The sequence below is a fragment of the Muntiacus reevesi genome, chromosome 12 (genome assembly GCF_963930625.1).
Source record: "Muntiacus reevesi chromosome 12, mMunRee1.1, whole genome shotgun sequence".
In the NCBI taxonomy this organism is placed as follows: domain Eukaryota; kingdom Metazoa; phylum Chordata; class Mammalia; order Artiodactyla; family Cervidae; genus Muntiacus; species Muntiacus reevesi.
The window spans coordinates 11,278,039-11,293,222 of NC_089260.1; the positions used below are offsets into that span (position 1 = coordinate 11,278,039).

The 15,184-nt window shown below is 40.3% G+C and overlaps 1 protein-coding gene across 4 annotated transcripts in view; it reads right to left on the reverse strand.

The window, feature by feature from the left end:
* Positions 1–440: 440 nt before the first annotated feature.
* RAD54B (RAD54 homolog B) overlaps positions 441–15,184 on the reverse strand; it is a 107,779-nt gene continuing 93,035 nt past the window's right edge. Inside the window, exons 10-13 of one of the 4 annotated variants that reach the window (XM_065902964.1) lie at positions 10,249–10,510; positions 8,658–8,724; positions 8,273–8,470; positions 441–2,164 (exon numbers count right to left, since the gene is read on the reverse strand). In XM_065902964.1, the coding sequence (XP_065759036.1) occupies positions 1,947–2,164; positions 8,273–8,470; positions 8,658–8,724; positions 10,249–10,510 (745 nt within the window). In that variant the 3' untranslated portion in view covers positions 441–1,946. Of the gene's footprint in view, positions 2,165–5,296; positions 6,809–8,272; positions 8,471–8,657; positions 8,725–10,248; positions 10,511–15,184 lie in introns of those variants that run through there. The other 3 variants (XM_065902961.1, XM_065902960.1, XM_065902962.1) reach the window with 3 other exon arrangements.

Below are 15,184 nucleotides of genomic sequence, written 5' to 3' on the forward strand. Positions count from 1 at the left end.
TAAAGTGCTTTTCCTCGGTGATACCTCTGTGGGTAATGTCTCACGTCAGGTCACCTGGAAAACAGACCGAGCAGATCTGCAGGCAGGGAGTTTGTTAGGAGCGACATCTGTAAGGCACTGAAGGAAGCAGGTCTGGACACAGAGACAAGCTGAACGGCAATGAAGCTACCACACAGGCCCCAACGGAGGGCCTCTGGAGCTGGAGTGGTCCTGAAGGCTTGTCCCAAACTGAGGCAAGGGGCTGGGCCTTTCTACCTTACATCATCAGATCAGCGGGCGCCAGTCACCTGTGGGAGGGAGGGGACCTCTGCATAAGGCAGCTCCTTTCAGCTGGGGGCTCTTCCTGGACAGAGACTTGGCTGTGAGTGGTCGTCAGTGACACTCCCAACAGGTGGACAAATGAGCAGCCTGATCCTAAAAGGGCCAACCTGGGCAGTACACCCTAGTGTCCACTACAATTAACACAGACAATAAAGCAGCCAGTCTCTTACCCTTTAAAAATATTTTTCCCCATTTATTTTTATTAGTAAAAAAGATTTTATACCTGAGAATGATGTGATACAAGATACATTTGAAGACAGTTTTACATGTTAAGCCTCACATAAGAAGCCTATACAGAGTCCATAAATGCCATTTTTGCTTTTTATTAGTTGATTACTCCCTTTCTGACAAACTTGGTCCTCAAAATGCCAGTTCATGAGTCACAGATGTACACATGTCCAGGTGTGCATGTGCGTGCCATGTCTAGTCACTCAGTCGTGTCCGATTCTTTGCGATCCCATGGACTATAGCCTGCCAGACTTCTCTGTCCACGGGGACTCTCCAGGCAATAATACTGGAGTGGATAGCCTTTCCCTTCTCTAAGGGATCTTCCCAACCCACTGATCAAACCCAGGTCTCCCACATTGCAACTGGATTCTTTACCATCTGAGCCACCAGGGAAGCCAAGAATACTGGGAGTGGGTAGCCTTATCCCTTCTCCAGGGGATCTTCCTGATCCAGGAATCGAACTGGGGTCTCCTGCATTGCAAGCAGATTCTTTACCATCTGAGCTACTAAGGAAACCCATAAACACCCAGGCATGGCACTACAGATCTACAGAACTCAAATTTGATGATAATTGAGTCTTTACTCAAAACCTTAAGACCATATTCAGTCTAAAAGAAATTTCCCTAAAAAGAATCAAAAGCTGATTATAGGAGCCCTAACTAGAGATTAAATGAGTAATTCCTCTTTGCAGACTTCAGTCTTGTAAAGCTTGCTTTGTACATTGATGTCAACAATCACCTCACAAACCTTCGACATGATGGTAGCTGAACCATGGTCCAGGGTATATACAGTGCTTGGTGGACATGGTTTTACAGACCGCGTGTCAGTCCCCTAGGAGTCAGAGGTCCCAGATCAGAAACCGGTGCTCTGAAGCATCTAGTGCTCCTCCCCATCCTGCCACGAGCTACACACCATTCTCACCCAAACTGCCCTGCAATAACTACCACATCGCATCTTCGGCATGTGCTATCCTAGTCTCTCACCCTCTTTCTCCTTTGAGCTACAGTTTAAACTGAGCAAAGCTTTCAATTGTCTACCACATCTACGGCTACAACTCCTAATCGATTTAGCTTTCCCAAAGACAAGGAACTGGGTGCTTCACCTTTTAATATTCCTTTAAAAATCCCTTAGAAAGCACTTAATAAAAGTGCACAAATTATGGAATTATTGATAATTATAGGATGATATAAGTATGTCTTTAATGTTTCAATATTTAGGAACATATACAAAACACTAAACAAGTCAGTTTTGACTACCGTATCAAAACTATAATATAGTGTGCAACAAAATACATTATTATAATTAAAATAATTCTATTTGTTTTCCAAAAGTACATTTACTTACTAGATTAACTTTTTAAAGGGGGAAGCAAAGTAATGTCGTAAAGTAATATTTCATTATATAGCAATAGTTTGATTGGTTATATTTTGAAAAAAGAATGATACATTTTCTCTTATTCTTTCAAGAAAAGGATCTGTAAGATTTAAATGATCTCCAGGAAAATGTTTCCACTGTTTCAGCTGTGACATGGAGAGAGGTTTCAGGGAGTCAGACTTCTGGTGATGTGGACCAAGCTGACAACTTCTAGACACAGGGAATTTTTCCAATGAATCACCTGAAAAAAGTAAAACAATAAGAAAATCCTGAGGTCAATCAATATTCTATTATACACAATACCTTTTAATTATATAATGAGTTTGTGTGATTTATTATATTTGATTACCATAGTTCATGTTAAGATGAGCAAATTCAATTGATTCACTCCTTCTACAAATATTTATAAACTGTTTATTATGTGCTAATTTGAGCAAAGAGGGCCAAAGTGGTCAACAAAAATAGACATGGCTTCTGACTTCAAGGACTTTATGATCTAACATGAGAACTACACATTAAACAAATAATCATCCAGAGAGATAGATGTATTATAGGTCCACAATTTCTTATCTAAAAGCCTGTGGGGCCAGATAGGTTTCCAAATTTAGAATATAATTGTAACAACATGGGATAACACTTCATAATCAAATTCATTAATCAGCTACGGCAAGAACAGCTGTACAAAAGAGATTAAAGACCATCGATGAATTCACATAAATTTAGCTAAGGTTTCTGCCACCAAATAAGACTGAAGCAAATTTATGAAAGTGAAGTGAGGGAAAGTCGCTTAGTTGTGTCCAACTCTGTAACCCCTATATAGTCCATGGAATTCTCCAGGCCAGAATACTGAAGTGGAATCTTCTCCAATATTCTCCAGGGGATCTTTCCAGCCCAGGGATTGAACCCAGGTCTCCCGCACTGCAGACGGATTCTTTACCAGCTGAGCCATAAGGGAAGAAGGTGTGGGAAGGGCAGGGGGGTGGCCCACAACTTTTGGTCTTTCAAGCTTTCTAGATTTCAAAACTGGAAATAAGGAACTATGGAGCCACATTACAAATAGAGCTAAGGGTATGAAGCTAAGACAGAGAGGGCTATGAGCTTTTCCTAAGAGGAAAAGCTGACCTGTGTTACTGAGATCTGAAGGATGACAGAGTGGCCACAATGGCAAAGCAGAAAGGCCCTGAGCTCACCTTCTCCCATGAGCACACCAGAAGTACTACTATGCGATTGTTACAATTGCAGCTTTTCATGAGAGGGATGTGAAGACTGACAGAAGAGATTTTCCACAATTAAAGACAGAAGGAACTACAAGGAGAGGGTAGGAGAGGCAGAGATGCAGTCAGGACCCACCCCCTGGGTAGGTGACCCACAAAGGGGAGGATAATCACAATTGCAGAGGTTCTCCCCAAAGAGCAAGGGGCCTGAGGCCCACATCAAGCTCTCTAGTCTGGGGGTCCTGCACAGGGAAGATGAGCCCCCAAAACATCTGGCTTTGAAGACCAGAGGGAATTACATATGGGGAAGCCAGAGGACTATAGGAAATAAGAGACACCACATTCAAAAGGCTCATGCAAATCTCACATGCTAAAAGTCCCAGGGCAGAGGCAATGGTTTGAAAAGAATGAAAAGAACCAGTGTCAGATCCACTTGCTGATCTTGGAAAGCCTCCTGGAGAAGCAGGAGCTAACTGTAATCCCCCTGGGAACAGCCATTCCGGGCAGCTCATTCTTCCCACAAGGGCATTGATGCTGGCGAGCACCATTTTGAAGTTCTCCCTCTAGCCTAGCAGAACCAGGGGCCTACCTGCCCACCAGCAAGCCAACACCAGTCCCAGAAACCATAAGCCGAGCAGCTAGACAAACAGGAACCCGGCCCCACCTACCCGTAGGCCACACTCCCTCTATGACCATCTGGGGCACACAGCCGGCAGAACCAGGACGTGGCACTGCCAGTGAACAGGCTGGAGCCACCGTATGTGGCGAGTCTGGCAGCCAGCCAGGCCAGGGACCGGCTCTAACTCCCAGGGCACCCACTCTGTCTGCCTGCCACAACAGAAGGAGCCACGCAGCCCCCAGAGGGGGCGCCCGAGATACAGCTCCGGTGACCGAGGGGAGTGCGCTGCGGGGCCCCACTGCATGACTCCTATACAAGGCCACTTCTCCAACATCAGGAAAAACCCAACCTATTTAATACACAAAAATAAACACAGAGGCAAAATGAGGAGACAGAAGAATATGTCCAAACAAAGAAATAAAATGAAACCCCAGAAGAAGTACTGAGAGAAGAAGAGATAAGCAATCTACCCAATAAAGAGTTCAGGGTAATAATCATAAAGATGCTCAACAAACTCAGGAGATGAATGGTGAGAAGTTTAACAAGAGCTAGAAAACAGACAGAAGAACCAAACAGAACAGAAGATACAAAAGCTGAGGCTGCTTTGACAGTAGAATAATACCTCAAAAGTACTAACCAAAAAAAAAAAAAATCCATTAAAAAACCCTATCAATTAGAACTGTACACTTAGCAAAGAAAGAATTTAAGAAAGAGAAAAAACACTTTGAAAAAATACTGAGAGACTTAACCACTAATAGACCCTTGTTGGGGGAAAAAACAAAAAATGAAAAGACAGACAGTAGAAATGAATCAAAATATATCAGTAATTATAATTAATGTAAATAGACTGAATGCTCTAGTTGAAAGAAAACATCAGACTGGATAAAAAAGAAAATCCAGGCTCATGCTATTTAAATATGAGAGCTACCGAAAATGATACAGAAAGACTTAATGTAAAAGAATGGGAAAAGATGTATCAGATAAATACTAACAATGAGAAAGTCAGTATAATATATTAACAGAAGACAAAATGAAAGCAAAAGACATCAGGGATAAAGCAATCCCTACATAATAAAAATATAAATAATAATGAAAACATTTCACAAACATATAAAATATATAAAGCAAAAATTGACAGAACAATAAGAAACAGACAAATTCACTGTCATACTGTAAGATTTTAATGTATTTCTTAATAACAGACACGTCACAGGCACTGCTTTTCTTGCTTCTGCTTGCACTTAGTCTCCGGTACTGCCGTGTAGACTCAGTGAGGTAGAACCAAGAAAGAACCCTTACTTTCCCAACAAATTTTTGGAGGTCTTGTGAGATCAAACAAGACCAAAAAGAAAAAAAAAAGAAAAAAAAAAAAAAAAAAAAAAAAAAAAAAAAAAAAATAACAGACACGTCTAACAAAGAATTAGGTTATTAACGGAAAAATGGGCAAATGTTATAAACAGGTGGTTCACATAGAGAAAATACAGCTCTTAACCACAGAAAAACATTCTCAACTTCACTCATAACAAAAGTAAATTAAATTAAATTAAAACTAAACAAACAAACCAGTTTTTACTCAGACTGGCAAAAACCCAAACATTTGATAAATCCTAAATTGGGAAAGCTGTGGGGAAATAGTATACTGTTGGTGGGGTATAAATGATACAACCTCCACTCCAATGGAGGGCACCTTAGCAGGACCTATCAAAATTACAAATGCACATATTGTCTGACAAAGCAACACTGATAATTAACCTTACAAGATATTTGAACATATGGAAAAAGATGTATGAATGAAGATGCATACTGACTGAAAAGAACCTAATTAATTCATGGCTGTGAGGTTAGATGAATAAATACGGTCTATTCATTCAATGGAGGATTATACACTGAGGGGAAAAAAAGAATGAGGAAACTCTTTCTGTAATGGTATACTATTAAATGAAAAAGGTACAGAAGGTACAGAATCCTACATATACTACACTATCCCTTATGGGGGCTGGGGGAACTGGGCAATAATATTTATTCAGAGTTCCTTGCATATGCATAAAAATACATCTAGGATACACAAGAAACTAGTAACAGTGGTTTCTTATAGGGTAGCAGGACTAGAAACTAGACAGATGAGGGCATTACAGAAGGAAGTGTTTCCACCATATACATTTTATACTTTCCAATAGCTTTCATATGTAAACACTGCCAATTTTCCAGGTAAATTAGTAAATTTTTAAATCTTTAAAATAAGAAAAAAATAATTTGGTAACAGAAACTTTGACTAATATGGCAGAGCTCTAAACTAAGTAATTAAGAGAATACAAATGATTTTCATGCACAAGAGAAACATTTATTAACTGAACACACCAGGCCATACACCAAGTCTCTACAGTTGCCAAAGAATCAATATCATGCAGACCATACTTGGGACTACAGTGCAGTAGCCAGAAGTCAATGACAAAAACTAAAATACACTTTAAGACATACTTTTAAATACCTCATGAGTCAAAGAAGAAATCACAATGGAAAATAAAAAATATTTAGAACTGAAAAATAAAAAGATGGCATATCAAAATGAGATTCAACTTAGTAGAAAATTTACAGTCTTAATACCCATTTTAGAAAAGAAGACTGAAAGTCATTAAGCTAAGGATTTAACTTTAGAAAATAAGGGAAAAATCAGATAAATACAGGGCAAAAGAAAAGAAATAATTAGAGTAGAAATCACTAAAATGGAAAAAACATACAATAGAGGAGATTAATGTTGACTATATAAAGTATAAATTATTCCATGCTAGTCTTACACAGTTTCACTTCTTAAACTCATCTCAATACAATTATCAAGTGACTTCCAACTTCCAGACATTGCTTGCTCAAGGACCACTTCCAGTCGAGTTCCTATCTGAACAGTGTTCACTCTGGAGGGCTGACACTCTCAGCCTCTCTAAGCAGCACAAGCAGCGTGTGACGTGCTGAGGAGCACGGTGGCTCGGGCGTACTGTCCAGAAAGTCTGACCTCATCAGGAGTGAGCAGTACACAAAAATAAACAGCAGGATTAGCCTGTCGTGTTTGTGTGTGTGTGTGAGAAACAGAAATAAGGATTTAAAACACTTCTCTAATTCTTAAATCATTATCATCAGGATTTGAATGATTTTTACTAAATAAGTCCAATTTTCCACAATTGATTCTGAAATAGGCTAAATTGAGAGAACTAAGAGGGTTCTATTTAAAATTTTTGCTCCTAGAGTAATGGAAATAAAAATAAAAATAAACTAAAGGATCTAATTAAAAGCAAAAGGAAACTATCAACAAAAAGACAACCCTCAGAACGTTAAAAAATAATTGCAAACAAAGCAACTGACAAAGGATTAATAATCTCCAAAACATACAAGCAGTTCAAGCAGCTCAGGATCAGAAAACAAACAATCCAATCAAAAAAATGGGTGGAAGACCTAAACAAACATTTCTCCAAAGAAGACAAACACATGAAAAGATACTCAACATTGCTGATTATTGGAGAAATGCCAATCAAAACCACAATGAGGTATCACCTCACACTGGTCAGAACGGCCATCATCAAAAAAATCTACAGACAATAAATGCTGGAGCGGATGTGTAGAAAAGGGAGTCCTCTTGCACTGTTGGTGGGAAAGCAAATTGATACAGCCACTATTCCTTTAAAAAAAAAAAAACTAGGAATTCAACTACCGTATGACCCAGCAATCCCACTACTGGGCATAAACCTTGAGAAAACCATAATTCAAAAAGACACATGTACCCCAATGTTCACGGTAGCACTATTTACAAGAGCCGGGACGTGGAGGCCACCTAGATGTCCCCTGACATAAAAGAAGTTGTAGCACATATATACAATGGAATGTTACTCAGCCATAAAGAGGAAGAAATTTGAGTCAGTTTTAGTGAGGTGGATGAAACTGAAGCTTGTTATACAGGGTGAAGTTAAGTTAAAAAGAGAAAAATATCGTATATTAATGCATACACATGGAATCTAGAAAAACGGTACTGACGAACCTATGTGCAGGACAGGAGCAGAGACACAGACGGAGAGAACAGACGTGGACAGAGCTGGGGAAGGAGGGGGTGGGTATGAACTGCGAGAGCAGCACTGACAGATAAACACTGCCACGTGTGGAACAGCTAAGCGGGAAGCAGCTGGACCGCACAGGCATCTCAGCCGGGAGCTCTGGGATGAGCGGGGTGGGGAGGGGATGAGAGGGCGGCCCAGGAGCGAGGGGATATATGTACACTTACAGCTGAGTCATACAGCAGAAACCAACACGACACTGGAAAGCAATTATCTTCCAATTAAAAAAAAAAAAAAGGGCCAAAAAAAAATTTTTTTTCTCAAATACCCATGTCACAGTTGCCCTAGGACCTGAAGAAAAAATAAAACTAACATATGCAAGTGGTCAATATTTTAGTCATTCTGCTTTTAAATATTTTCAACTGCTAAAGACAGACCAATTAACTTCATCATCATAACAGAATTAAAATACAACTAACCTGTATGATTTTCTCCCGTACATTCACAGTCAAGCAGGTCATGAGTAACGCAATGTGAACTTTCATGCAATGTGAACAAATTTTTAAGTTCTTCCACTGAAAACTGAATATGATCAGATGTCTTGGATAGGTCTACAACTGCCCCAGAAAGACCTTGCTTACTGATCTGTCTTTGATAGATCTTTTCCTCTATTGTGCCTGAAGAGAAAACATTCATTAGATTTCCTTCAGATCTTTACATCTGTCATTTTGGTAGGGTAAGATACGTTTATTACTATACTAGCTAACAAATAGCTACCAATATTCCTGGTACTGAAGTTTAACACACAAGACACCTTTATTTACTCAAGAGAATACATCTTTTTTCATACTGGAGGGTTACTACCTGTGGTTAGGAGTCTGTAAATATGTACAGGGTGCTTCTGACCATCTCTCCACACTCTAGACATTGCCTGTAGAAAATAAATGAGAACTCAGAGTACAACAGAAACTAATAACCTTCTCCACACAAGCAACTTGTATTCATAAATTTAAGACTGGGAATTCTACATTTCACTTACAGCTTCAAAAACCAAAGCCCAGGCATACCTAAGCATTCTCCACTTCAATTTTTTTCCCCCCGAGTTAAAGAAAGGGATGAATGAACACTCGCTATGGTACTGTAAAATAACTACAGGGCGCCAGGCAACAGTGAGAGGGTCTATCTCATCAAAAAAAAAAAAAAAAAAAAAAAAATGGGATAGCAAGTTTAGGAAGTAAGAATGCAATGAACCAAGTATAGCATGGGCATGGAGGGTTTATTCTCGGTCCCAAAGGCTAATGATTCACCTCTAAGGAACCCTAGGATACCTGCAATCAGCTCAGGCTCTAGGCAGATCCCTGAGGTTTTAGGATTTATCAGTAATGCTATTTAGTAAAAGGTTGATGTTCAAACCCCGAACATTCCAAAGAAAATTCTGGCCCTCAAGCAGCTTCTGAAAACCCCTAGAATATCCTGCCTGATAAAAGCATCTTTGGTGACCTGGGGTCTTGGGCCACACCAAGTTGTTTACGTTAACGATGTGATTTAGGTGAGGACTTGGGCCAGTCTGACCTTTGCAGAGGCCAATCACACAGGTATCCGTGCCTACATGACTACCTCCAACAAAAAAATCTAGACATCAAGGCTTAAGTGAGCTTCTCTGGTTGACAAAATTCCATGGGTGTTGTCACTCACTGATGCTAGGAAAATTAAGTGTTGTCCATACAATTCCATAGGGAAAGGAAAACTGGAAGCTTGTACCTGGCCTCTCCAGAACTCTGCCCGATGTACCTTTCACCTGTGCTGATTTTACTCTGCATCCTTTCACTGTAATAAACCCTAACTTGAATGGAACTGCCTTCCTTGATTCTGTGAGTCCTTCTAGTGAATCACTGAACCTGAGGGCTGTCTCCCGGTCCCCTAACACAGCTACCAGGTGAAGGGCAAATCTATAGGTAGGAACCTCAGAATCCGTGAAGATGGACTGTACTCTGAAGAAAACCGAAGGCTGCTACTGAAATATTTTCCTAAGAAAGCTAATTTTGTATCTTCACTATACCCTGCACAAACACTGACCCTAGCACCTGTAACAAACACCTTACTGTCCTCCCCTGATGGTCATGAGCATCCTGAAGACCCAACTAACTACAGAGTCAAGTAGGGCCTGGAGACATACAGGCTTGGGTATGAATCCTGGCTCTGCCTCTTACAAGCTTTGTGACCTGAAGCAAGCTTCCATACCTTCATCTGCAAAATAGAGCTTACAACATGCACACTTGTAGGACTACTGTGAGGATTAAACAGATGTAAAGCATTTAGTAGAATGCTTATTTTTACAAAATAAAGGCTGAATATGCAGCAGTTATTATACTTCATCATCACCCTCATATCCCCACAGGCACCGTATCCCCCTGTGGCATTCGATAATGTTTGTTTAATATAGAAACAGTCCTACCTGGATATCAGTAGCTGGATTCCAATCAATGTCATAGAGGATTAAGTGAGATCCTCCAATAAGGTTAAGCCCCACACCACCAGCTTTTGAACTTAACAAAAAAATAAAATCAGAAGAGTATTTACTATTAAAGCCATCAACAATTTTCTGCCTTTGAGAGATTGGGGTCTGTCCATCAAGTCTTGTATAAGCATATCCATGACGCTTGCAGACTTCTTGCAAAATATCCAAGGTTCGTGTATAGTTGGAGACCAGAACAACTCTGTCAGTCAAAAAGAAAGAATCTTCATATACAACTTAGAAGCAGTATTCGAATTTTTTAATTAGAGAAAAATACTAATATTATCACTGATATTTATAGAATAACCAACAGAACTTTGTACAATTAAAACAAAGATTTTCTTTCAAATTCCAGTTTAAAGTCAATATCTAAGAGGGAATTCCCTGGAGGCCCGGTGGTTAGGACTCTGTGCTTTCACTGCCAAAGGCATGGGTTCAGTCCCTGGTTGGGGAGCTGGGATCCCACAAGGCACACGGTGTGGCAAAAAAAAAGGAAATCTAAGAGACTTTCAGTATAAAGATAATGGAGTAAACACCGTTCTGCTTTCGTTACCTTTCTTAAGTCACCCTAAGAACAGCAGGAGAAGAAGAAACACAAACTCTATCTTTGATGAAACAAGCAGAGATTTATATATGAAAACAGAGAGTAGTGGCATGGTGACCTGTTTAGGAGTGAAACCTAAGTGCCCAAAGAGGGAGATACAAGTTCATTCACACAGCCACATCTTGTAAAGGCAGAGCAGAAGGAAGGGGTTTAGACCGCAGCTATTACAAGAGCAAAGGTAAGGAGAACCCAGGTCCTACTCCCATGAAACAAGCTGACTTCGCTTTCTCAACTAGAATACTTACTCTCTGTGGAAAGTAAATCAAAGAAACTTAGACCAGGGAACTCTAGAAGGCAGAGAGATAGCAACAAAACAAAATGCAAGTCTGAGTTTCTCACGTCTCTCATCCCCTAGCAGGCTAGCCCAGGCTTCTTCACATGGTGACAGAAAGGTCCCAGGAACCCCGAGGGCGGGCACGCCCCGCTGCACAAGACCTCTTCAAGCCCCCTGTGGTGCCACGTTTGCCAGCATCTCATGGGCCGATCCAAGTCAGGTGGCTGAGCTCAGAGTCAGAATGGGAGATGACCCAAAGTTACACAACAAAGGGACAAGGATGGAGGGAGGGAGAACTTGAGACCATTTCTGTAATCTACCAACATTCCTACAAAAAGACTCTGCCTGTACTAACATAGGGACAACATTACTACTATTGTTAGTAGTATAGGAAGAACACTCCAGTACTAATGTCTCAGTCATTTTTTGCCCTTTCAATACTATTGTGTGGATGAATAACATTATCTAAACATAGTTTTTCTGATACAGCTTTACTGGACTGGAGGAAGTCTGGTTTAGAATATTTTTCCCCAACAAGTTCTTAGAAGACTAGATGTAGATTGATGGGAGCAGTGATTATCTTGGTAAGGAGTCTTGGACAATCCCCTTTCATAGGTTGAGAGCTCCCCCTCCTCCACAAACATAACACTTTCAAATAGGATAGTATTTTTATGGTTACTTTAGTGTCCCTAAAAGCAGGTGAAATCTGCAGGAAGACTGCCATGTGAGGTACAGTACAAGGTGTACCCAGCACAAGAGTGTCCAAGCAAGATGTATGGGGGTTGGAATTCAGCATGAACTCTGCTCACTAGGTTTCAAGCCATGCATGAATGCAACCAAGACAGAAGAGGAACTTTTTAAATTTTGAAGTATCTTCTTTAGAAATTCCATATAAGGGGCACCATCCAGACAAGTCAGGGGTTCTAATTCATCTTAATATACACAAAAGCACTGTGAAAGAGTTTAGCCTGTAGACCTAAAACACAACTACCTGGTTCCAGTTAATGAGAGCACAGTAGACCAAGTACAGACAGTAATACTATCCCTGAAATCAAACACTGTGAGCAACTTATAGCTACATATTTTAAAGGTTTAGGAGATGTCTGCACATAGGCAGTTCAGCTGTGGAAAATCTGACCTCTATACCCAATTGGCCACATTAAAAAAAAAAAAAAAAAAAAAAAAAAGGCTACAACTCAACAACAACAAAAAACCAACCCAATTAAAAAATGGGCAAAGGATTTGACATCTTCCAAAGAAAATACACAGATGGTCAACAAGTACATCAAAAATGCCCAACATCACTAATTACTGTGTATGTGTGGGTGCATATGTGCAGTTAGTCGCTCAGTTGTGTCCAACTCTTTACGACACCATGGACTGTAGCCTACCAGGTTCCCCTGTACATGGAATTTTCCAGGTAAGAATACTGGAGTGGGTTGCCATTTCCTACTCCCAAGAGAACCTCCCGACCCAGGGATCAAACACATGTCTCTTGCACTGGCAGGCAGACTCTTTACCACTGTGCCATTTGGAAAGCCCCCATTAATTACTAAGGAAATGCAAATCAAAACCACAATGAGATATCATCTTATACCCATTAGGACATCAAAAACAAAACAGAAAATAGCAACACTGGTGAGGCTGTTGAGAAACTAGAATCTTTGTGCACTCTTGTTGAGAAAATGTTGCAAAAAAAGAGTATGGAGGTTCCTTGAAAAATAAAAAAGAATTATCCTATGATCCAACAATTCTATTTCTGGATATGTATCCAAAGGAATCGAAAACAGGGTCTCAAAAAGACACTGATTCACTCATGTTCACAGCAACATTATGCACAATAGCCAAAAGGTGGGAGCAAACCAATCATCCATAGGCAGATGAATGGGTAAACAAAGTATCATATACATACAGTGGAATATTATTCAGCCTTAAAAAGGAAAGAAATTCTGACACATATTAGAACATGAATGAACTTTGAGGACATTACGCTAAGTAGAATAAGCTAGTCATAAAAAGACAAACCATTGTATGATTTCACATACAGTAATCAGATTCATGAAGACAGAAATTAGACAGGTGGTAACACACTTCAGTTCAGTTCAGTCACTCAGTCGTGTCCGACTCTTTGCGACCCCATGAATCGCAGAACACCAAGCCTCCCTGTCCATCACAAACTCCAGGAGTTTACTCAAACTCATGTCCATCGAGTCGGTGATGCCATCCAACCATCTTATCCTCTGTCGTCCCCTTCTCCTCCTGCCCCCAACCCCTCCCAGCATCAGGGTCTTTTCCAATGAGTCAACTCTTCGCATGAGGTGGCCACAGGATTGGAGTTTCAGCTTCAGCATCAGTCCTTCCAATGAACACCCAGGACTGATCTCCTTCAGGATGGACTGGCTGGATCTCCTTGCAGTCCCAGGGACTCTCAAGAGTCTTCTCCAACACCACAGTTCAAAAGCATCAATTCTTCAGTGCTCAGCATTCTTCACAGTCCAACTCTCACATCCATACATGACCACCGGAAAGACCATAGCCTTGACTAGACAGACCTTTGTTGGCAAACTAATGTCTCTGTTTTTTAATATGATATCTAGGTTGGTCATAATTTTCCTTCCAAGGAGTGTCTTTTAATTTCATCCATCACCATCTGCAGTGATTTTGGAGCCCCAAAAAATAAAGTCTGACACTGTTTACACTGTTTCCCCATCTATTTCCCATGAAGTGATTGTACCAGATGCCATGATCTTAGTTTTCTGAATGGTGAGCTTTAAGCCAACTTTTTCACTCTCCTCATTCACTTTTATCAAGAGGCTTTTTAGTTCCTCTTCACTTTCTGCCATAAGGGTGATGTCATCTGCATATCTGAGGTTATTGATATTTCTCCCGGCAATCTTAATTCCAGCTTGTGCTTCTTCCATCCCAGCATTTCTCATGATGTACTCTGCATATAAGTTAAATAAGCAGGGTGACAAGATACAGCCTTGACGTACTCCTTTTCCTATTTGGAACCAGTCTGTTGTTCCATGTCCAGTTCTAACTGTTGCTTCCTGACCTGCATACAGGTTTCTCAAGAGGCAGGTCAGGTGGTCTAGTATTCCCATCTCTTTCAGAATTTTCCACAATTTATTGTGGACACACTAGTATATATAAAATATCATCCAATAAAACATTTTAATCAAACTGTATTAAAGAGTTCATCGAAAGTTTCCTTAGTCACTTCAGTATTATGAAAAAAGGGAATGACACTATTAATACTCCAAAGAGGTGAAGCGGACTCCTTGAAAATTAAATATAATTACGATTTTGCAAACTTTTCTCTGCATTTTTGCATTCAAAAAGCTTGAATATCCCCTACAAGGATAATCAGACACAGTCCCTGCACTACAGGTGCTGATATAGAAGAGGACTACTGACTACAGCACAACATGAGAAGCGCTCCATCAGAGGCAGGTACATGGCGCTAGGGGAGTACAGATGGGGGCGCTGACGCAGCATGAGGCCAGGGGCTTCCAAGAGGAGAAAGCCTTTGACCTGAGTCTGAAGAGAAAGTCGGCCAGAAGAATGAGAAGTGGGGGTACTTCAGGCATAGGAACCTGCAACAGGTAAGAACAGAGGTGAGAACCAGAGCAAATTGTAGGTTCTGCAAATAGATTCTGGTATAATTGGACAACTGGAAAGTGTGAAAGAGTCAAGAGGGATAAGGCTGGAAAAGGAGGTACCTTTATGTCATGAAGAGTCTTGATCATTGTGCTATAGAGTTTAGAAATTTCTGGATGGCAACTGGGAATCTTTGAATGATTTTTAAGAAAAGGAATGACATGTTCACATTTGTATTTAAAAAAATATACAATTTAGGGCATAATGATATGCAATGGGATTGAAAGTCAGAGGAACACAGTTTATATGAGACCACCATAATCCAACTGTAATTACAAGACTCAAAACAAAAATCTTGGTTGTGAACAGCAGTAATTAACACAACACTGTAATCCAAT